The sequence below is a fragment of the Histomonas meleagridis genome (genome assembly GCF_020186115.1).
Source record: "Histomonas meleagridis strain 2922-C6/04-10x chromosome Unknown contig_11, whole genome shotgun sequence".
NCBI classification, from domain to species: domain Eukaryota; phylum Parabasalia; order Tritrichomonadida; family Dientamoebidae; genus Histomonas; species Histomonas meleagridis.
The window spans coordinates 439,964-464,199 of NW_027150754.1; the positions used below are offsets into that span (position 1 = coordinate 439,964).

General features: G+C 29.1%; 7 protein-coding genes across 7 annotated transcripts; 5 read left to right on the forward strand and 2 right to left on the reverse strand.

Moving 5' to 3' along the window:
• Nucleotides 1-3,908: 3,908 nt before the first annotated feature.
• Nucleotides 3,909-4,313, forward strand: GO595_000730 (uncharacterized protein; the record flags this gene model as incomplete). Its single annotated transcript, XM_067920750.1, has 1 exon — nt 3,909-4,313. The coding sequence occupies one exon, from the start codon at nt 3,909-3,911 to the stop codon at nt 4,311-4,313; it is 405 nt and encodes a 134-aa protein (XP_067779199.1).
• A 1,968-nt stretch (nt 4,314-6,281) lies between these two features.
• On the reverse strand, nt 6,282-7,328 carry GO595_000731 (SH3 domain containing protein; the record flags this gene model as incomplete). The annotated part of the gene is made up of 1 exon (XM_067920761.1): nt 6,282-7,328. The coding sequence occupies one exon, from the start codon at nt 7,326-7,328 to the stop codon at nt 6,282-6,284; it is 1,047 nt and encodes a 348-aa protein (XP_067779200.1).
• A 1,582-nt stretch (nt 7,329-8,910) lies between these two features.
• GO595_000732 (putative glucokinase 2) lies at nt 8,911-10,065 on the forward strand (the record flags this gene model as incomplete). Its single annotated transcript, XM_067920772.1, has 1 exon — nt 8,911-10,065. The coding sequence occupies one exon, from the start codon at nt 8,911-8,913 to the stop codon at nt 10,063-10,065; it is 1,155 nt and encodes a 384-aa protein (XP_067779201.1).
• A 7,553-nt stretch (nt 10,066-17,618) lies between these two features.
• GO595_000733 (RNA recognition motif-containing protein) lies at nt 17,619-18,155 on the forward strand (the record flags this gene model as incomplete). Its single annotated transcript, XM_067920783.1, has 1 exon — nt 17,619-18,155. One exon carries the CDS (start codon nt 17,619-17,621, stop codon nt 18,153-18,155), a length of 537 nt encoding a protein of 178 aa, XP_067779202.1.
• A 128-nt stretch (nt 18,156-18,283) lies between these two features.
• GO595_000734 (ribosomal protein L34e) lies at nt 18,284-18,655 on the forward strand (the record flags this gene model as incomplete). The annotated part of the gene is made up of 1 exon (XM_067920794.1): nt 18,284-18,655. One exon carries the CDS (start codon nt 18,284-18,286, stop codon nt 18,653-18,655), a length of 372 nt encoding a protein of 123 aa, XP_067779203.1.
• A 751-nt stretch (nt 18,656-19,406) lies between these two features.
• Nucleotides 19,407-20,003, reverse strand: GO595_000735 (Rpl16ap; the record flags this gene model as incomplete). The annotated part of the gene is made up of 1 exon (XM_067920805.1): nt 19,407-20,003. One exon carries the CDS (start codon nt 20,001-20,003, stop codon nt 19,407-19,409), a length of 597 nt encoding a protein of 198 aa, XP_067779204.1.
• Nucleotides 20,004-20,389: 386 nt separating this feature from the next.
• Nucleotides 20,390-23,920, forward strand: GO595_000736 (leucine-rich repeat domain-containing protein; the record flags this gene model as incomplete). The annotated part of the gene is made up of 1 exon (XM_067920816.1): nt 20,390-23,920. The coding sequence occupies one exon, from the start codon at nt 20,390-20,392 to the stop codon at nt 23,918-23,920; it is 3,531 nt and encodes a 1,176-aa protein (XP_067779205.1).
• Between the last annotated feature and the right edge of the window lie 316 nt (nt 23,921-24,236).

Below are 24,236 nucleotides of genomic sequence, written 5' to 3' on the forward strand. Positions count from 1 at the left end.
TAAAACAAAGTGGCCCAACGTGTAGCACTTTTAGCCGTTGGCCCATCCCAATGCACACCGTCTATAAACGGTCTCCTTATTGCGAGAACGATACAACGTATAAACGCCAAGAAATAATGGATGAATCATTGGAAAATATTATTATATGCATGTTAAATGATAAACAGGAAAGAGAAATTGCAGAAGCCAAATTTACTGAAATCCTAAACACAAATCCATTTATAATACTTCAATATCTCACCCAAAATATTTTAAATTCACCACCAAATATAATTCGTCGGAATTCAACTCTCCTTTATCGAATCATCAGGGAAGAGTCAATATATTCTCAACTAAATAATGAAATGTTCAATTTTCTAATTAATTCAATTCAAAATATTCTTCTTTCTGATCAATTAGATAACACTTCAAGATCTCTAAATGAAGATATTTATTTTATTTTTGCCCAAAAAAATTTAAATGAAAATATTTTGAATTGCATTATCCAATTTTCAACATCAGAAAACCCGAATATTTCCACATCAGGAATCAACATTTTATCTAGTCTTGTTAGTATCCATGCCTTTCCTGATATTAATCCACTTTTAAATTTTTTCAAAATTATTTTTGATCGATCACTTGAACAAATTGTACCACAAACCATTCCATCGATACGTCTTTTACGTGAGCTATTTATTACATATGAAATCCAAGACTTAAAAATCTATTCATTACGTATATGTCAATTTATTCAAACGATACCTAAAGAAAACGAGTTTAATTTATTAACAATAATATCCTTTTTCCCATATAATTATTTTTCCGAATGTTTTGCTGAATATATTGGCACACTTTTAAAAATTTGCATGACAAATGAATCAGCAGAATGCGCCAAAATTTTAAGTTTAGTAATACTTGAAAACATAATAGAAACTAAGCACCAAGTATTAGAAAATTATGTTACAGTTATTATTAATTGTATATTAACTATATTAACGACAAATGACTTAACTGAATTTATCAATGAAACAATTTATTTACTTATATTAATACTTGATAAACTTGAAACACAAGAATTAATTAATTTTTTATTTGAAGTTTCAAGTACATTAATCCAAAATGAAAACCCTAAACAACGTTATACGGCATTATTATTATATCAGCAGATAATAAACAAAGTAAATCTTGAACAAATACAAATTATAATAAATTTTTTATTAAATACATTAAATGATCCATTTAATATCTGTCGTTTATATTCATATAAAACAATTGGATCAATACATAAAAAGAAATATATTAATGAATGTTTACATCAACAAATATTTCCATTTTTATTAAATGCGATTACAAATGAAACAGAAATCGGAATCAAAAGAGAAGGTTTTAAGACTTTATCTAATATATGTAAGTTATGTGGCTCTGAAGTATTAGAAATATATTCACAACAATTATTAATATTATGTTTTACATTTGGTAATATCATTGACTTAACTAAAACAATAATAAAATTGATTTCTTCAATAGCTAAATCAAGTAGACAACATTTTCTTATGTATTATCAAGAAGTTTCACAGTTTTTATTCCAAGCAATGCAAATCCAAAACTATAAAATTCGTTATGCTATAATTAAATCATTACCATTTATATGTAAAACATTAAAAATGGAAATAGCAATGAAATTATCAGAGATTGGAATTAATATCTTTTTTCAAACAGAACTAATTAATTATACAGAAAAACAACAAATTAAAATGTTCAAAAGTATATTAAAATTATCGAAATATTTAAATCCGGAAATCTTAAGTCATATTAATTTAGAGCCAATTTTTAATTTCGCTAAAGAACAATTAGAGAAAACAATTATTAATGCAAATGAATTAGATTTATCTGTTACAAACGAGAAATTTTGTAAAGGTAAAATCGATAATGAACATTATTTAATATATAGTTGTGATAAAGAATTAAATATATCTGAAGCGCTTCATTTGTTATCCAAATGTATTAACATATTAAATGGCGAGTTAATCGAAGTAATATTTAATATTGTTTTGGAACATTTAAAGAATTCAGCAATAAGTTATAATATTGTTAAGTCTTCATTCGATATAATCGAAAGTTTAATCGTATGTAACAATATCCAAATTCCATTCCAATATTTCTTCGATAATATCTTTGTATTAAAAATATATTATCCGAAAGTTATACCATTAGAAATCAAATGTTTGAAACTTTTGTTAATAAGAAATAATGGTAATATACAATGCTTAAGTAATTGCATTGACGTATCACTAAATATAATTCAAAATTCGAAGGAAAGAAAAGAAAATTTAAAAATTATTTCAGAAACTAAAAATATATTTGATAGTTATATTGATGAATGCGAAATAGAAATACAATTAGCGAAGTTTTGTTCTTTCGTAATGAATAACTTCAAAAACGAATTCATGCAATTAAATTTGTTGGAAAAACTTTCGGTCGTTTTCCAATTAAATCAAAATGATGTTTTTAACAAAGCGGCTTTAATGATATTTTGGACTAACGTTTCAATAGTATTCCAACAAAACATTAATGAAGTTGCTTTATTCTGCGTGAAGAATCTCGAAAGTTCTTTTATTTATGTGATGAAGCAGTCGTTTAAATCGCTGTCAAAATTAATTCAATACACGAACGAAATTCAAAACGTTATTCAGATCGTCATTCAAAATATTGTGGGATATTTGAATGACGATAGGTCAAAGAAGGAGTCTTATGAAAAAGTGACAGATAATGCTGTAGTTGCTTTAACCTATTCGTTTATTAAATACCCAAATTACCAACAAAATGATTTGCTTCATTTATGGTTGGTGAACTTACCAGTATATAATGGTGATGGAAAAATGGTTCATAAGGTTTTTGCGGATCTTTTGAAATCAAATATGATGTTTTTCTTGCACGATGAAAACGTAGAATCAACAATAGAAATAATTGCGACGTTATGTAGAAGTACTTGGATTAATGAAGAAACAAGAAATTGTTTTTGGGAATTTTGCAAATTTGTGTTTGGTCATGAACCAAAATTAGAGAGTGTATACAAGGCTGCAGATAGCCTTAGTGATGCGCGCAAAAATCGTCTCTTTGATTTCTTGAATACCTATAAATCTATGTAATTAAATATTTATATTTATGGCTGTAGCGTTTTGTTTTTAGGGTTTACTTAAATTTTTGAAAAAATTTTATGTCATTAAATCTATTGAATCTTCAATGACCTTCTAAATGTTGGCTTAGTTATTAGTGTGATGATATTTCTACCAGAGTAGCAATTCTTTGTTTAATTCTTGGATAAATAACGATATTATGATCTTGATTAATTATAAATAAATCTAGAACCCTTTGTTTAAGTCGTGTTCTCTCAATAAGTTCAATGATGTCGGCAGTCGATTCGTTCAAAATAGTATGACGTTCAATATAACTTCATTGAAAGAACTTTGCATGGGTTTGGAAAAATAAAATTGAATTGAAAAATAAAAAAATTCCACTAAATTATTCAAAACTGATTTTGAAAAAAAAATTAATGATCAAAAAAACAATGTAATTGTCAGACTCAATACCGAAATATGTGCTGGATGATAACATTATGATGAATAAATTAAAAGAAAATCATATTAAAATTATTTTTATAATATGTATATTGCTTAATAATAATGAAATACTCATTTTTATGAATCGATCATATCTTTTTTTCCCCTAAATTTTATTGATATTGTTCATATTCTTTTCTTTATTGTAATTAATAAAAATGAGCAAAGTTATTTTTATTAGAATTAAAGTAAACTCAAGATATTGTTATTTTTTCGACAACAGAAATCCACCCAAAAAATCTGAATTTCTCTTTTGAATTTATTTTTCTGAACGACGATTGGTTTCTTCTGAAAAAATCAAACACAAAAATGGAACAACAGCAACAACCAACTCAACCGACCACTGAACCAAATTCGCCACAACAAGAAAAAGAACATAAGGTTAAGCTTCCTCGTGGCCAAGGCGTTGAAGGAAAAAGGGTAAGAGAGCGGTTGGGTCCTGAACAATGTTATGAATCTAAAGAATGGAATTTCTTAAAAAAGAAATTTAGTTCTGGCGTTACACAAAGTGAATTACGCAGTATTGCGCAGATTGTTTGCTTAAAAGCAAATTTAAAACTTGATAGAGAAGCTTCAAGAGATAAACGCGTATTGATTAAATGGTTCGGCGAAAATTGGAATGTAGTTGAGCCTTATGTTCAACGCATTTATTTACATGATAGCGAAGAAAAAATTATTGATGAAGACAGAGAAAACAAATTTTTCAATGAATGAACATAATTTTGAACAAGCAGATGTGCTAGGAATTTAAAATGTTATATAGTCACAATATTTTCTCAATAAAACAATTTCCATTGGTAAATTCAATTGTCATTAACTTATTTTCATCATACTGGATAGCTTTGCTCAAAATTGTCCTCGAAATAAGCTAAATTAATATTCAAATTCATTCATGTCCCTAAATTTGAGGTTAATAGCCCTACTTTACAAAAAGGGGTCAGACAAATTTGTCAGAATAATAGAATAATTAATCAATGTATTCGAAAAGTTTTTCTGACTCTTTCACACCAAAAATTGTACATTCAATTTTTTCTTAGATTTACTTTTATTTTCTCAAAAGTTGTATCGTCATAAATTTTATCGTAGTGTATCAAATTCTCTGGCAGGGTTAGGTTTGCAACTCACAAGGGAATTAACAAATGAATATTTTCATCGTTGAGGTAGTAATTTAAAGGTATTTTCATTATAATGAACATCAAATCGAGAATTAAGCTTTTCCTCATAAAAATATTATATGATACCTATAATCACTATTTCTCTGCAATTCCAAGAAGATGCTATCATAAGTGCTGTACCAAATAATTTAAATAATTTCCAAATATTATATTGAAAACCAAAATTATTAAGGTAAATATCAAATAAAACAAATAAATATCTTTAGCATGAATATCAATTCCTTCTTGATTTAAAATATATTCAAAAAATTCGTGATTTCCTAATTGCACAGAATTTACTAAAATGTTTTTTGGAATTGGATTTTCTTTCAGAATATGTTTAATGAGATAAAGATTTTCAAGCATTGCAATATTATTAATAATATTTTCATTAATTTTCATACCATTTTTCTGTAAAAATGTAAAAATTTCAATATTCCAAAACAGAATACTTAAATTTCCTAATTTTTCTAAATCATCAATTTTAATAATTTTATTTTCATAAAGATATTTAAAAATATCATTTCGATGGAATTGAATTGCTGTTTCATATGCATCTTTAAATGTTGAATGATTTTGTTCACATAAGTGAATTATTTCTAAATTTACACCTGCAACTGCATATTTACCTGTATTTTTTACATTTGCTCCATTCATAAGTAAATATTTAAAACATTTAACTGATCCAAAAAATGCTGCATAATCAATTAATGAAACATTATCTTCATTAATAAATGAACATCTTTCATAAAGTGATGGTTCAATAAATTGATTAAAATCAAAATTTGTTTGTGATGATATTTCTTGAAGTTTTTCGATTTCATCATTTCGAATTATTTTTGTAATTTCATTTGGATTATGTCCTTCTTCAATTAATTGCTTGTGAAGTTCCCAATCGTTCTTTGAAAGTTCTTTAATGTTAGAATATTATAATATATTATTATTATTCTTTTGCATAAAAATACAGATTGAGACAAAATGACTTATAACTATATTAAAAGAACATGGGTAATTATAATCGAATATAGATATAATTGATTGAGCTGACTGAGAAATATTTTCCTTGTTTTTATAACTGTCAAAACCGATGAAATTTCGATTTGGTATTTTTTTTGCTACTCTTTTCGATTTGATAAACGATCGTTGTACTTTTGAAAAAAAATTAAAATTAAATTTAATAACTATTTATCGATCATTAGGTAGCTATTCCTTATAACATTTCACTTAATTTTTTTTATCATATAAAAATAAAGCAATATTTCACTCTAAAATATCTTTTTTTTTGTAACTTCCTATGAAGTTCATTGATCAATTAATGGTGTTCAAGAGTTTTATATCCAAATAAATTCACAAAAGTCTCCTCAAAAGCATCAGAATTAATTTCTTGCAAGAAAGAAATCGTGTTCCTTTATTTTTCTTATTTTAATATAAAAATGAATTCAATGAAATTTTATTTGCCATCAAATTTCAATTTTTTTATATTCGACACAATTCCAAAAAAATATTTTTACTTTAATTCGCTTTTGTTTTATTCCTGAATCATCAAAGCGTCTGCTGGAATCAATCCCACACAATCATTTACATTCTTACACTTCAAGTATTCACCTTGGTTCTCAAGAACGAGCACCTGCTCATCGATTCTTACATCGATTTGGTTCATAACTCCGCGGAAGTCTTTGACTGCGCGCGCGATCTTTGCGCCTTCTTTCAGCTCCTTCTCCCACGCCTTCGTCATGTTGAGGAACTTGGACGACACTGATGGAACGCTGATGCACTGGAACCCAATGGACGCCTCAGGATCTTTGACATTTTTGAAACTCGAAATCGTTTTCGAATCGCTTGTCAAATCACGCTCCTTAAGGGCTTCTTTGATGTCGTTGGCAGACTCACTGAAGAGATACGCGGTACGTTCAATGTCAGATGAAAGTTTAAGAAGGGCTTCGCGTATGCTAATAAACCGCCATTGTTCAAGTGTCTCAAAATCAGAAAGAAACTGATCAAAACTTGTGGACATGGCAGAGCGTTGCTCGTTTGCTTGATTATGGGCATCAACGGCAGCGTTTTGGGCTTTGACAAATTCATCTCGTAATTGTTGTAGCTTGGGCGACTTGGAGTTGTAGGCATCTTGCACAGCTTTCCCAGCGGCTTCATAATGTTTGTGTGCTTCTTGGGCTCGATGATGTGATGTTTGTACATTATGAACTGATTCACCAACTTTTTGAAGTAACTCTTCGCACTTAGTCTTATAGTCATTATGAATAGCACGTATGCTGTCGGCAGCACGGAATCTGATAGTCTGCATAAAGAAATTAAAATTGGTGGTTGGATTTAATACAGATTCAGAAAGATGGATCCAAGCGTTATGAAAATCAGATCGGTACTTTGTTTCAGTTGGGTAAAGTTTTGCTGTTTGAGAATTGCTAAGTTTTTGAAGAGAATCAACAAGCTTTTGAAGTTGCTCCCCATAATCTACTAAGTGACGATGAATTTCAGCCATTACACGACAGTTTTCACTGCATGCTCCTTTGATTATTGTAATTGTCTCTGTAATTTTTGGAACTTTTTTATTCTCCATTTTGCTTGTGAAGTCGTTAAGAGCTTCAATTGCTTGTACAAAACCGCCATCTCCCACTTTTTCAACATAAAATTTAAATTGCGAAGAGCCGTTCAGGTTCTGATCGTTCACAATAGAAATATCAACACAGTTTCTTTCAAAAATTGATTAGGAAACCCAAAAACCAATGTAATGATGGTTTCGCTCAAGAAACATTATTGATTGAGTCTAGTTGTTGAGCAGAATGATTAGAAATCCTCCAAAAGAAAATCCTTTTAATTTAATTTATTTCTGCAATAATTTTAAAATTTTACAAAATAATTTATAAACCATGGATAATTCCTGAGGTTCAACCCCATTTATAAATGGAAATATTCTCGTTGATGAACTTGTTTTCCATCTGTCGCGAAATTAATGTTTGTCAATCTTTTTTTAAATCAGTGGGAAAATTATTAAAGACAGTGTCAAGATTTGCAGCTTTCATCCTTCATGTGCATTTGATACTCTTTCCATTTATAAAATGGCTAGTCGTGCCGTCGCTCATTTTTGGATGAAAAATGTAATATTTTCATCAAATAGCTTGGTAATTCAGAGTGCTAATTACATTTATTTATATTCCGACTCATTAATTGTGAAGTTGTTTTATGTGAAATTTCAAAGCATTGGATCATATAATAATATGGTTGTGGGTATGTTCAGTTTCTACATCCGGATCACAATTTAATGGTAACATAATCAAAGCTGAACTATCTTACATCAAAAAGAACCAGAGACAGAAACATTTACAAATTTGTAAATAAAGAATTTCCCGCATCCATAAAAAAGATGAAGATTTACTAAATTATTTTACAAATTTGGAACTGTTAGATTGTCCAAAAATTGGACAAAACGGAATCGGATTTTGAAAATGTTGGCCGCGAAAAGATGTAGTAATCAATGGAATTCACAAAAAAAATGTTGACGGAAATGTATAGAGATTTCTGACTAAAAATGAAGGAAAAAAAAATGTTTCAAAACGAAAAAGTACTTCAAGGAAGCTTGTAAAAAAGTTTAAATATTTTTGTTTTATTTGAAATTGTTAACTTTTGTTCTCAAGTATTGGGCTGAATATCCATTAATCAAAATACAAACGCAATTGTTGAATTTTTTTATGACATTACATGTAATTATTAGCATGTTAAGTGTTTTTATTTTTCTCTTTTGCAACAAAATTTATACTCAAAGCCACCCATAAATAACTACTATACTTTACAGAAAGATTATAATTATCTGCGCTTAAAATTTGTTTTGATGATCAGTAAGAGACATAACAGTTCAAGAAACAAAAAAGATATACAACCTATTTAAATCACTTTTATCTATGCATTATTCAAGTTCTTTCATAATTTTTACTTTTTCATTTTAGTGAATCTTTGGATAAATTTTTAAGAATATGGTTTTCTTCTTCCGTTCGATTTTATAATATCTTATTAATTTCATGTCATCTTTGTGAAAATAAGATTGACCCTGGAAAGAATAATGCTAATTAAACTCAGGAATTTATTTTCGGCGCTTTCAAAAATGTTAAACGTTTAAAGTTTCAGAAATTTACAAATCGACAAAAATGTATCTGGCAACCAAAGCCTCACGTTCTGCTTCATTCAGTGACACAGACATATCTGCTCTCCAGGGATGGAGTGAAGAAGAACGCCGCAATGTTTGCCTTACATTTTGTATTGATTCACAAAACCTTACTGTCGCATTATGTCCACTTCGCAATACCAAAAAAGCCATTTACCTCAACTCCGTTCGAGTTAACAAAGCCCAAGATGTCAAAGACAATTATGAATTTTTACGTAACGCTTTTGGCCGAAATAATTGCACTGTTGTATATTCCACCATGAGTTTTGCAGGTCCAATTTCACAAGATCACGTTGTTATCACTAACTGGCAATGTGATGCACGAGATCGTGTTATTCATTTTACATCACTTCCATTTGATCTTTTTCCATTAGACCGAAGGCGATTTATGAACGATCTTGAAGCCGCCTCCTATGGTCTTCTTGCCAAAGACCTACGTGTTAATTCACTTGACACCATATTTTCACCACTTTGGGAGACACCATCCTCATCAAAGACGATCACACTTCGTGGCTCATCCTGTGTTATTCTTATTGGCGATGGCCTTGGAGTTTCCTATATCAATCGTCATGTCTCATCTGAACATAATTGTGTTGTTTCTTCAGAAGCTGGGCATGCGCAATGTTACATTTCTTTACCAAGTAGCCCAAAGTATGCCAAAGAGTGCGAACTGATCCGGTTTGTCTCCCACAAGCTTCACGGAGGCTCACACCAGCCCGAGTGGGAGGACATGTGCTCGTTCAGAGGCGGCGAACTCATTTATCAATTCGTAAAACCGGAAACCGCTCCGATAGGATACAATCAAATTCGGGAACTCGCCATCGGCGGTGACCATGCCGCATTAAAGGCTTTTAAGATACATTATAAGTTTATAATGCGGGCGATACAGTCAATGGTGTTGGGAGTTCGCTGCAAAAAAGTTTTCATCATATCTGAGGCACAAGTTAAAAATTCGGTTCTCATGAAACAATTCTCTGATAAGCTGAAGAGGACATTCCAGGATCACCCAAGATCTGATTGGCTAAAGAAGGTTACGATATATGGGCAAGTGATAAATTCACAATTCGGTTTGTCGGGTGGATTGTTTTTGTCAAATATTTTCGCTGATACAATACAAAAGTTTAGTCATACATCATAAATAAACTTAATGTGAGTACTTTATACCTCTTATTGTAATGAAATATTTCATTTTAAATGAATTAATGTTAGTGTCAAACGATAGACAAATTAAATGACCAGAAAACTGTTTTTCACAGAAAAAACTATCGTCGTTTTGAAAATTCCTATCGTTCACCGATCATAAATATTTTTTAATGTAATGCATTGCATAAAGGTGAATCATTTTCCATTTGACATATGATCATTCAAACGTACATTATATATATTATTTTTTTTGCTATATAGATTCAAACTTGTAAATATAGTAAAATATAAAATTTGATTAAGAATATATATTAAAGTCAAATTTTCATATCTAAAAATCCAGAAAAACGTTACAACAATATATACATTTTATTCTAAACAATCCTCTATTAATATTTTATATGTTTTCTTTGGCCTAATTCATCTCCAAAATTTACTATAATATTTGATGTCATCTGTGTTAATTGAAACGACATTATTTCCTATGTTCGACAAAGATATAAAATTTTTCTCTATGTCCACATCCACGAAATTGACGTCATCACTTTCCACCATTAAACCGTACACCAAATTAATCAATGTATAAGCGATTTTCATAATTCTAATTGCTTCGTTTATGTTGACATTGTTCATTAGTCCTGCAATGTGTCGTACTGCTTGTGATTTCTTTTTACCATTAAATGTCATTGAAATTATCGATAAAATTTGTTCAATTCCATGAAAACATTTTTTTGTTATCCCAATTTCAATTGATGTTTTTATGGATTTGTTTTTAACATCATCGACAAATTGAACATTTTTTAATTCGTGAATGAAATAAGCAAAAAATAAAAGTGTTGTAGCATATGAAAATGTTAATTTATAATGTTTATATGTTCTTAAGTTTGTTGTTATTGAATTAACAATCGACTTTAGTTCTTTCTTATGCTTGTCTTCATTTTTTAATGATTCTTCAATAAATTGTGTAAATAATGGAATTAATAATATATCATATTCAACTTGTGATATTTCAATAAATATCATAGGAGATGAGATTTTGGGTAACAAATATTTTGAACGCAATACAGGTAGTTGAGTTTCAATTACATGACTGATTTCGATGTATGAATCAATTTTTTGTTTAAATAACGATATGTATCGTTCTCTCAATTTTCGCATGACGATAGGATAAATTGTATTGGGGCACTTTTCTAAAAGTGACTGGATAAAGTATCCAGCTCTTGGAAAAATACAATCAAGTTCTTGGCCAACTATAATGCTAAAACCTGCTGCTTTTGGCCCATGGGCCCTCAAAAGTCGATAGACATTTTTGTTTCGTGTGATCATGACATCTAATTCATTTCCTTGATCTTCAACATTTTGAACTTCGTCTGAAACTTGGTTTATTTCTTTCCTGCGTCCAGAACAACTAGTTTCGGGAGCTGTAGAAACCCAGCTATCATTAAGAATTTCTTTTTCGGATTCAAGTTGTCCACTACACTTTGGAAATCCAACTAAATAGTCTTTATGTGCGTAGCTACCAACCATTTCTGTTCCTATAGTTCCACTTGTAATTGGGTCTGCGATCTCTGCAAAAACTGTTAACGGCCGTATATTAAAATCATGTCGATGATTTTTTATAAAATGATTTCTTTCGTTTTCTGTAAGGAACATATTATTTTCTGTGAGTGTGATAATGTCCGAGTGTGAAATAGGATTATTTGGGGTACATAAAAAATCATCAAATGATTTCAGGTCATATACATGGGAGTTTGATTTTTTTTCTTGAGGACAAGATAGTTGAATGGAATTTCGGAAAATATTTAAATTTTTAGTTTGAACGAAATTTGAGAATGGAGTTAGATTTGGAAAAATAGGGAATCTAGGGTTCCTATAGAAATGGATTGATGTATTTATCATATTTATGTCATTTTTTGATAATAGTTCTTTGAGATGATCGCGAATTCTTTTTTCCATTCTGTTCCCCCGTTGGGGCGCCCTAAATCACCCCTAATGATGACTTTTTGTATGAAAACATGACTTTTTGAAAAGGATGTTCCGTTATCACGATAGCATATAATTGAGTAAGTAAAAAAAATCAAAAATTTGTCATTTTTTATGAATGAAAAAAACTAGATCATTACATGTTTCATATAGAAAACCATTGGGTGTAAATTATCCAAAAAATATTAATTCAATTCAAAGAAGTCAAGAAGTTTCAATTAATGATTCATTGAGCTATAGTTTCCAAAAAAGTTCTTCTTCTTTTCTCTCATTAGAAAATATTATTTTTAATTTAACCAACGATAATATCGAACAATCTTCTGAATTAACAATGAAATTTTATGATGTGAATTATCCTTATTCCTTCAATCTTTGTATTTGTCGTCTTGTTTATCGAGCTTTTATTTCACAAAGAAATGAAGAAACAATATATTTTGATTTTTTAAAGTCCCTTCAAATTAAAGAAAAAGCCAACAAAAATCATACCGTTTTTAATGTTTTTAATGAATATTTAATTAAATTAAATTCTCATGAATCCTTTTATCTTATAGAAAAGATGATTGAACAAAAACTAATTGATCCTGCCTTTACTATAAAACATCATTATAAGGATCAATTTTATAGACGATTCATTTCAAATAATAAAGAAATATCAAAAGATGATTGGAAGCTTCATAAAGAATTGGTTAAAGAAGGTGTTAATCCATTAAAAATTGTAAATGTTATTCGGGATGACGATTTAGAAAAATTACAAGAAATATCAACACAAAACGATTTCGATTTTAATCAATTAATTAAGTCATCACCTTATGAAAGATATTCATTTATTAGTAATAAATATCAAAATATATCAATTATTGATTATTGCGCTTTTTTTAGATCTGTTAAATGTTTTAAATTTTTGTTAATAAATGGTGCAACAATTCGATACACATTAAAATATGCAATTGCAGGTGGAAATCTTGAAATTATTCATTTATGTGAACAAAACCATTCGAAAATTGACAATGTATATGAAATAGCAATTGAATTCCATCGAAATGATATTTTTCATTATTTTTATAATAAGAAAGTTATTGAAATAAATAATTTGACTCAATTAGGAATTAAATGTATTGAATATGATAACTATGAAATATTATTTTTTTTAGAACAAGAAGGTATGGAAATAAATAATAAAATTATTCAGAAATTAGGTTGGACTGGGAATGTTTTCATTATACGTTCTTTCCAAAACACCAAACTATTAAATGCAATTTTGCCTGAAGCTTCTTACTCAAATAACTATGAAATTGTATCATTTCTTCTTGAACAAAAAGGAATCAAAGTGAATGAAAAAGATATTTAATGAGTTTTTTTGAAATTTATTTTGATGATTTTATGTGTATTTGATGAATTTGGAATTTGTTTATATTATTTTATACGGCTCTTATGTTTGCATGTCAAAATGGTCATATTGAAATTGTAAAGTTACTTCTTGAGCAAAAAAGAATACATGTAAATGAAAAAAATTTTTCTTTGTTTTATATATAATAAGTTTAATTAATTTGCTATATGTTTTATTAATTTAATATACGTTTTAATATAATAATATTTGTTTAAATGCTTTTAAAACAGCTTTAATGTATGCATCTGAAAATGGTCATATTGAAATTGTTAATTTACTATTAAAGAGAAAATTAATTGATATTAATGCAAAAGATATTTATATGTTTTATTTAATATATATTCTTATAATTTTGCGTATTTTTAAGTAATTTAATTTTTAATTTATTTATTTTGGACAGCTCTAATGTTTGCATCTCAAAAAGGTCACATTAAAATAGTTGAATTGCTTCTAAAACAAAATAACATTGATATTAATGTAAAAAATATTTAAATAAATGATTTAATATTAATTTAAAAAAATTTGGATTTATTTTAAAAATTTAGAATTTTATTAAATTTTTTTGTTCAGCCCTTGTTTTAGCATCTAGAAACGGTAATATAGAAATAGTCGAACTACTTCTTAAACAAAAAGATATTGACATTAATACAAAAGATATCCATTCAATTGATATATAATTTATTATAATAACATAGCATTTACTTAATTAATTTGGATTTTGTTTTATTTATTTTTTAGCTCACTTATGTATGCAAGTTATTTTGGGTATATTAATATTGTCAAGTTATTACTTGAACAAAATGATATCGATGTTAATTCCAAAGATATTTATTTAATTGATTTATAATTTTTTTTCGATCTCTTGTTGTTTATTTTATATAGTTGGATTTTGAAATATTTATTTTATTCTGCACTTCGTTATGCTTTCGAACATAATCACAATGAAATAGTTAAATTACTTCTTAAACATCCTAAAGTTGACATCACTGAAAAAGAAATTTATTCCCAAAAAATATAAATTTAAATTTTTTTTTTTTACTTCAAAAATATAATTTCTATTTTAGAAACTTCTGTTAATTGCATAACTTGCGATGAACTCCTGTACACTTTTCACTATTTTTCCAATAATTTGTTCTGAATTCGCCAAGTTATTATCGATTATACTCATTAACTCATTGAACTGATTATTATAATTTGGGTTTGTTACACTTTTAATTCTATTTTTGATCAAAACCATAAATCCGATGTCCAATTCCAAGAAGTTTTTGATCACTTTACTTGTATTTACTTTATCTTTATTATTATTATTTACGGCGTATTGCCAAATTGTCAAATGCGTTTCATTTAATTTATCCGAAGTACTATTTAATAACGCCGCAATATTTTCATTTGTTTTATTGTTATTTACGAACATTAAAATTCCATTTATAATATCAAGTGAATCGATTGCAAGTTCTTTTAGATTTGTCTTTAGTCCCATAATTGCGGCGTCTAAAATATTCGGGAAATATGAACCATACGCTTGTAGAAATGAATTAAAATGTTGTTCGCAAATAACTTTAAGTAAATCTAAAACAGGTTTTGCAACTTTCGGATAAGTGAATAATAAATCCCATGAAAACAATTGGAACGAAGTACAAAACTCTCGAATAGTATCAATTAATACAGTATCATTATATATTGCAAATGCTTCGAAACAAATATATTCGGACGATAATAAATTCGATAATATAACACATGAATATTTCAAATTACGGAACTTTTCTTGATATATATTTTCGGTATTCGTTAATGGATTAGCTTTAAAATATTTTAAATAAGTTTGTAACATGGCTGCTGTTGCTTTAAATATTATTGTTCCGATTGGTGAAGAATTAGGAAATGAAATCTTTTTCCGAAATGGATAATTTAATACAATGAATTTCCACATCTTTAAGACAGATGTAGTCATAAATGGATTATTACAGATTTGATCCATTAATTGAACAAATGCATTAATTCGTTCAGGGAACAAATAAAATATTAATTTGTTATATAAATCACTTTCTTTAGTCTCATAAAATATACCATAAATATCAATCGATAATAAACATAATTGTTTTGGAGTAATATTACTAAAACGTTGTTGTAAATATTGGAAAAATAAGTTAATCGCCATATCATTCTTCGAACATATGAATATTAACGTCGAAAAATATTTTGCTCGAATTTTCCTAAATTCCAAATTATTTAACATTTCAATGTTTTGTAACTCAAATAAATTCGGGATTCGTTCATCAGGAATTTTGATTTTCCGTAATGCAATTATCGCAAATTCAATAACATTCGGAAGATTTAATTTAAAACTAAAATCTAATCGATTAAATAAATATAAATTTGCTTCTTCAATCGATGTAATTTTGATGGGACTTAACATTTGATATATCAACTTCAGATCTGAAGGCTTAAGATTCGGCTTACCAAAAATAGTTTCTTTAAATGTATTAATGAAGTTAATAATACTCATTTCCATATAATCTGTTTGTATAGATCCAATTACCCATTCTTGTGACTCCATAAATATTTTGAATAACTCAAATAATAATTCGATTTGAAATCGGAAAATTGGATTATCACTTAAATCGAACTTAATCCCAACAATTGATATAAAGATTTGGACATATAATGATAATTGCATTTGAAGAATTGCATTCGGATTAGATGATTGAATAGAATTTATAAATTCCGATTTCTTTTGATTATATAACTCTATTAACTTTTGGCCAATTTCACATGTCTCTTGATTTGTGATTATGAAATTACGAAATGATGTAACATATGGTGAAAGCTTTTGTTCATTTAAATGTAAGATCCCAACGGAATTGTTTTGGATGTTTAATAATAAGAAATTTAAATAAATAAAACAAACTTCATTCATATTCATATTCAGTTTTTGCTTAATTGGATTATTTAATGGCTCATTCCGTAATGTGTTTCCTATGGTACACCAAAAGGTAATAACTTGTTTCCGTGGACACATTTCATTTTCATCTGTGATTTGTTCAATTTGAAGTAACTGATGTGTAAATTGTAAGACAATGTCTAGAAATTCATCAAGGTCATTAATTGTATACATGATTTCTAGCTCTAATCGATGTGAAATTGATGATAAAATAGATGTAACAATAAAAACATTTTGAGGATCATCAAGACCGATCGATTCGCTCAGAATTTTCTTAATAACCGCAACCAAACAGTTATAAATGTTTGGGATTTGATCTCTTAAAAAGGATGTACGAGAGATAATACAATATGTATGAATGCAACAAAGTGCATCAGTTATCCCCTTTTCTTCATAAATACTAGTCATGATTTGGATGATTTGTACATTGGAAATTAACTCTCGAATTGAATTATGCAAAAATATCGCAGTTTTGTCATCTTTAACATCATCACGAACAGTAAAAGAGATGACTTTTCGGAATAATTTTACTGCATCAGCTAAAAGTGCTATTTCTGGAGTGTTAAAAGTGTTTTGAATAATCATGAAAGCATTGTTAAACATAACTGGAAGACAACCTGCTGCAAAGTTATTTCTAATATCTTTAGATTGTGATAATGATATTGTAGAAATAATTTCTAAGTAAATAATAATACCCACATTCCAATGTTGAACACTTTGCATAGGATCCAATAAAGAAGATATTTCTCCCATCATTTGTAAGATTATGTCAGGTGAATTCATATAGTTTTCAAAAATTATGGCAATTACATTTGCACAATCCCTTAGAACTACAGATCGAGGACCTAAAAACTTTTCATAAAGCTCTGTTAAAAACCTAAATGAATTGATAAAAACATTATTAGAAAATTCTTGTGTCCATGATTGAATAAAATTTTTTGTGATACGCAAAAAAGAATTTGATGCAAAGACAACAACTGCGTCCGAAAATGGATCAGGATTTGAAATGATTTGATAACATATGTTTATATTTTCTAAGTTTGATACAAAGTTATTTAAATATTGTATGTGAGCCTCAGATGATTCATGATTTTTGAATGCTGATGTAACAACTTGAACAAGTTCGCCAATTTGTTGAGTTGAAGCCATATATTAGACGTTTAAAAATTGAACGATAAGTAAAAAGTGAACTTTGCCTAAAAAGTGACAAATTGGTTAACCATCTTCTGACTGTGAAATGGATGACGAAATTGAAAAACAAATGAGACTTCTTCTAAAAGAAATTGAGGACAATGAAAAAAGTGAAAATAAAGGATTCATTGATAAGACTAAAGCTCAAAAGGTTAGTTCTGGTCAAGAAAATGATACATTTACAACAGAATTTCGTGAAAAGGAATCAAGAAGGAAAGTAGTCCAAAAAGGAACTCAGGATATGAAAAACACTTTCCGTACTGAAGAAGGAAAAAAGTTTTGGATTGATAATTCTTTATCTGAATGGCCTGAAAATGATTATAGAATTCATGTTAGAAATCTCCCAGTTACAGCTTTTGAAAGTGATTTATATGAAGCATTTAAACACTTTAAATCATTATCAAAAATCAAAGTTATTCATGATTCTTCTGGAAGAAGTAGGCAGTATGGATTCATCTCTTTCTTGGATGTAAATGATTACATTGAAGCAATGAAAACAATGAATAACACAATTATTCAAAGTCGAAGGATAAGACTTCTTCCTTCAAAATGGAAAGATAAATCAATCGAAAATGCAAAGTAACGAGGTCTTTCTAATAATGTTCTTTTTTTGTTTGTGTTGTCTCCAATTTGTATTCTTTAAAGTAAACGAAATTTAAAATTGACTATCTTTGTTTAAATTTATAACGGTTTTGGTCAACCCCTAAAAAAATGGGAGATAATCGTTACACACTTAGACGTAGCAATCCATATCATACACTTCGTAATCGTGTTGTTCCTGTACGTACTCCAGGAAACAGACTTGTTGCACATTATATTAAAAAACGTGTGAAAGGAATGATATGTGGTGAAACAGGAAAACCACTTCCAGGTATCAAACATTTGCCAACAAAAAAGCTTGCTAGATTACCAAAACATAAGCGAACAGTTTCCCGTCCATATGGTGGCGTTTACTGCGCATCAGTAGTTAAAGAAAGAATTATCAACGCTTTCATGGAAGAAGAAGCTAAAGCAGCTGCTGAAAGAACTGCAGCTGCAGAAAAGAGAGCTGCTGCAGAAAAAGGCAAGAAAGGTGGTAAATAAATAATAAACTCAATAATGGATTTCTCTATCTTTTGAAAAGAAATGCCTTTTACTTGAGATTCGAATTATTTAATATTGATTTATGAGCTTAGCCATTCCGGTGTTGACAAAAAATATGGAGAATTACAAAAACTGAAATCAGTAATTCCTTGAAGTGCCGCAGTTGGGGTTACAGTTCCAAAAATTGGAATATTTTGATTTTCAAAATCAACCGGTTGGCTAAAGCTTGTGGGATTTTGCTGTTCTAAAATTTCCCATTCTGCTGGTGTTGGAAGTGATTCAACAACTTTTGGATAGTATAAAACTTGTGCTTCTTGAGCATTTTCGGTTTTTCTGCAAGTTTGGTTATGTACTCTTCTTTGTCTTTCATTTAAGTTTTTAATACATTGCCCACAAATTGGACATCGCTCTGTTTGTCTATTTATGGATACATGTTTTTGAACTCTATCCATACAATCGTTGACATGACGCGTTGCAAGTTCAGCTGTTAAATGACTTATATCAGCATTACAAATTGGGCAATTTGATTCAGTTGCTTTTTGTTTCATTTCACATTGGTTTTGAGCAAGACAGCTATTTACATGAACTAGGCGCCACATTTCATCCATATCAGAAAGATCTGTTCCACATACTGGGCATGGAAATCCAACTTCTTCTGAATCCATCATTAATATCTTAACGTACGGTTTCACATGACATTTCCAAATTTTCTCTGTTTTACAAATTTTATAGTTAAAATTAATTTGCAAGTTTATTCAACGTATGTTTCAAGGAATTTAACAGCAGCAGCACCAAGTTGTTTGTTGGCAGCAGCAATAGCACGTTCTTTCTTTGCCTTTTCAGCCTTCTTTGCTTCATGTAATTCAGCTGCTTTAGCAATTCTCTTTTCTTCAAGTGCTTTAACAACATGTCCATATTTCCATCCGAATGTTGTTGATATTTTTCCAAGTGTTGTAACAGGACGATCAGTACGAATTGAAACAACACGAAGAGCTGTTGGGACAACAAGTTTCTTTACACCTTCATATTTTTCTGGAATGCCTTCATAAACCTTAAGTCTAGCAAAAGCAGCAGCAGCACGAGCTGTTTTATAATTAACCATTCCTCTAATTGTACGAGAGAATATTTCAGCTGGTGCACGTTCATGGAATGGGCCATGGCGTGGGTTTGAGTTTGTTGTCTTTCTTAAGAAACGACGATATTTATGATAATTAAAACGATGATCACCAGTTGTAACAATACTTTCTGCTCTAACAACAACGATTTTTCTTCCGTTAAGTAATTGTTTTGCAATAACACCTGCTAAACGACCTGAAACATGTCCTTTTCCATCAATAACAATCGACATTGCAAAAAAGGCCGACCAAAACTGCCCCAATCGAAACGGTTTTGTAAACAAGGCACCCTAAAAACGTTAATTTAACATTCAATGTATATCATAAATTGATCAAGTTGTTCTTTTAGCAACAATGAAATTTAACATTTTCTTGTTGGTGTCTTATTGAATTATTAATCTTAAGTTTTGGTAATCTAAATTTGTTTTATGATTTCAATTTTTAATTTGAAATTTATAGAATATTCTTGAAATTTTAAAATTTATAATAGCAAATAATTTATATGATCATTTTATATATTTCTTTATATCATATGATGCTAAAATTATTTGAGGAATAAAGATATTTATTGTTCATTTTTGAATGATCATTCAAATAATGTCAAAAATTTGTGAACAAAATGTTTTTTATCCTTCCCGTTATTACATTCTCAGTTGTTGAAATTCTTGTTGACAAAGAAATAATAGGAAGAGGAGATGATTTTTTACTTGCACTAAAAGATGCAGAAAGTTCTGTTAAATCGATTGATTTTTCATACGTTGATGTTATAAGTGGAGAATTAGTTATCCCAAAAAAAGATGAAATTTATAGGTATTCTGACCAAATTGTTGAATTTTCTGTCAGTAGTAATGTTATTGTTCCAAATGGTATTTTTGATTTTCAATGTTTTTATGCATCTCCAAATATTCAACGTGCAGTTGTAAATTGTAGTGTCGATAGTTTAGAGAGATTTTTTATAGGATGTGGGAAATTAAGATATGCGTTTATTTTGGATGCAAAAGAAATAGGAATAAGTTGTTTTAATACATGCTATAACTTGATCAAAGTAGACTTAATAGGCACAGCAATAATTAGTCAAGGTTCATTTCAACAATGTTCAAGTTTAACTCATGTTTATATTCCAAATGCTACCACCATTGATTATGCAGGCTTTGCATATTGTAGTAGCCTCTTAGAGGTTGATGGTCCCAAAGTTGAATATGTCGGAGTTTATGGCTTTTTTAACTCACTTTCGTTAAAAAAGATCACATGCACATCCATACTTGAAATTGGATATGCAGGTTTCTATTACACAGGCCTCTCTAACGTCACATTCTCTTTGTTAACTACTGCTGGAGAAGCATGTTTTTATGGATCCGAAATTCAAACCGCCGAGTTTAACGGTCTCCTGGAGACACCATATCAATTTTTTGAGAAATCCCCAAAACTTGAGAAAGTTATACTTAGTAGTGTCACACATTTAGGTGAGAATTCTTTTTTAGATTGTTTTTATTTAACTTCGATTGAGATACCTAATTTAGAGACCAGTGAATCCAATACATTTATGTATGCCACACGTTTATTGGAAGTTTCATTTCTAAAACTTATAAATATTTCTGATCGAATGTTTTATGGTTGCTCCTTACTTGAGCATGTTGACCTTCCATCTGCTTTATATGTTGGCGAGTCTTCTTTTCAATTATGTGTATCTATCACAGAGATAATACTTGAGAAAGTAATTAGTGTATCAAACTTAGCGTTTTCTAGTGCGCGAAGATTAAAGACAATTAAAATGTCTTCATTACAATATGCTGGTGATACTTTATTTGAAAATTGTGTTTCATTAGATTCACTTAGTTTACCAAGTTTAATAAATTGTAGTTCCAATTTCTTACGTAATATTGACGAATCACTTACAAGTGTTGACTTCCAAAGCCTTGCTGAGATTCCTGATGGGTTATTTCAAGACTTAATGTTTTTAGAAGACATTAATGTACCGAATGCTAAGGTCATTGGTAATCATGCATTCCAAAACATACTTGGCTTACGATCGATGAGTTTACCTAACGCTGTTATTATTAAAGATTTTGCATTTGCGTGGTGTGAAAACTTGGCGGAAATTGAATTTAACAAATCTACATATATCGGATCTTATGCATTTTATATATGTACCCAATTATCAGGTTTAAAATTACCGGAATGTAAAGAGATCTCAGACTATGCGTTTTTCAACATTTCTGCTTTGGAATATGTTGAATTAGATAATTTAGAAATATTAGGAAGTTACTCGTTTTCGACTTGTGAATACTTAAAAAATATTACATTTAATAATCTTAAAGAAATGGGCGATTATGTCTTTTCATTAGATGGACATATGATGAATATATCACTACCAAGTCTTACCAAATGTGGAAATTACGCATTTCGAGAATGTGGAATTCAAAAAATATCATTACCAAATCTTACAAGTTTAGGTCGATATGCATTTAATGGATGTCAATCATTAAAGGAAGTGTCATTACCTGTTTTAACAGTTCTTAAAGAATATACATTTTATGAATGTATAAACATAACAGAAATAAATTTCACGTCAATCATTGAATGTGAAAATAATGTATTCATTGGTATGCCTAAATTAACAAGGATATCGTTACCAAATTTATATAAAATTGGTAATAATCCTTTCGAACTAAGCACGAGTTTAGAATATATCGATTTTCCTAAATTAGAAATTGCTGGCGATAATTTCATTGCACAAATGAATTGTAGTGTATTTTCATTTCCGAAATTAAGACAAATCGGTTCTTATGCATTCTCGAATAATAACTTAAATGTTACACAGATCGATTTACCTAATTTGGAAATAGCAGGAGATTATTTCATATATAATTGTCCAAGAATCCAAAAAATCGAATTATTAAAACTTAAACAAATTGGTAAATATCCATTTAATTATTGCAATTCATTAACCGAAGTAAATTTGCCTTTGCTTGAAGCTGTTGATGAAGGTTTGTTCACTGATTGCGAAGCACTTCAAACAATTAATTTACCAAACGTTAATAAGTTAAGTCGAAATTGTTTTTGTAATTGTTCGAATTTGATTACAATTAATTTGCCAAACTTGAAAACAATCGTTGCAAATAGTTTTGTTAATTGTAGTTCAATTACGAAAATCGATTTCCCAACTGTTACTACTGTTGAAAGCACTCCAATCATTGAAAGTTGTAACTCATTAAAGGAAATTTGTTTGAACTCATTACGAAGTGCGCCACAAAATTTATTCGCTAATGTAAATACTGTTGAAACAATAGAATTAAATAATTTCCAAATTTCAACAGGTTACTTGTTTTATAATTGCGTTAACCTTAAAAATGTTATAATCCCAAACATTATAAGTTTGTTCGATTTCGACTTCTATAATTGTATATCACTCGAGCAAATCAAATTGGATTATCTTATCAACATGACTGGCGTTTCAACATTCGCTTTATGCACGTCACTTAAAGTGGTTAATTTTAAGAACGTTTCGACTATCGGTCCGAACGCATTTGAAAACTGCACAAGTTTAACAAACGTAACTTTGCCAAACGTTCTCTCCATTGAAGACAGTTGCTTCAAATTCTGTGGTTTATTACCATCAATCGAATTGAATAGTTTACTCACAATTTACGGTGATATGCACTTTTACGGTTGCGTAAACTTGATAAATGTGAGCATGATTCAATTGAAAACCGTTCCCTATGAATCCTCACAAATATTTTCGGGGTGCACCAATCTGACACGTTTAATTTTGCCTTCGGTACCACCTGAAACATTTAACCCAAATACTTTTGGTAGTTTTGAGCAAAGACTTTTCTTATGTTTGCCAGATGAAAATGCATATCCAAGCTATCAAATTGATTGCTTAGGAGATGAATGTATCGAAAACTCATGGAAAGGAATTAATATATACATTGACCAAGAATACAAAGACGTGTGCAATGGCGTGACAGCGTTCTCTGTGAAAATTGACGTTTTGGCAATAGTTTTAGGCGTTACAATACCTGTGGTAGTGATTGTTGCAGGTGTGGTCACTTTCGTCTTGATAAGAAAGAGAAGAAAGAGACTGGAAGCGGAAAAAATAGAAAATACGCCGCAAATGCAGATCAAAATTTTGGAAGAATATATATAATGACGTTTTTGCCGTTAATAAAATACTGTTTAATATCGACTTTTTGCAAATTGATATGAAGTGATATCATTTGACATTTAAAAACACAAAAAAGAAAAATTATTAAGTCGTTTATAAAGTCTTTGTAACATAAAATGTTTAAATTAATTAATGATGAATAATTTATAAATGTTCTATAGAGCACAGACCATTTTTATTTCATAAATAAAGATATCAGATTTAAGATTACCTCTGAATAATTCAGTTATTAATGATTGCTCAGTAAAAATCAAATTGAGCCTGCAATTTTATGAATAAAATTTCTAGAAACTTCAAT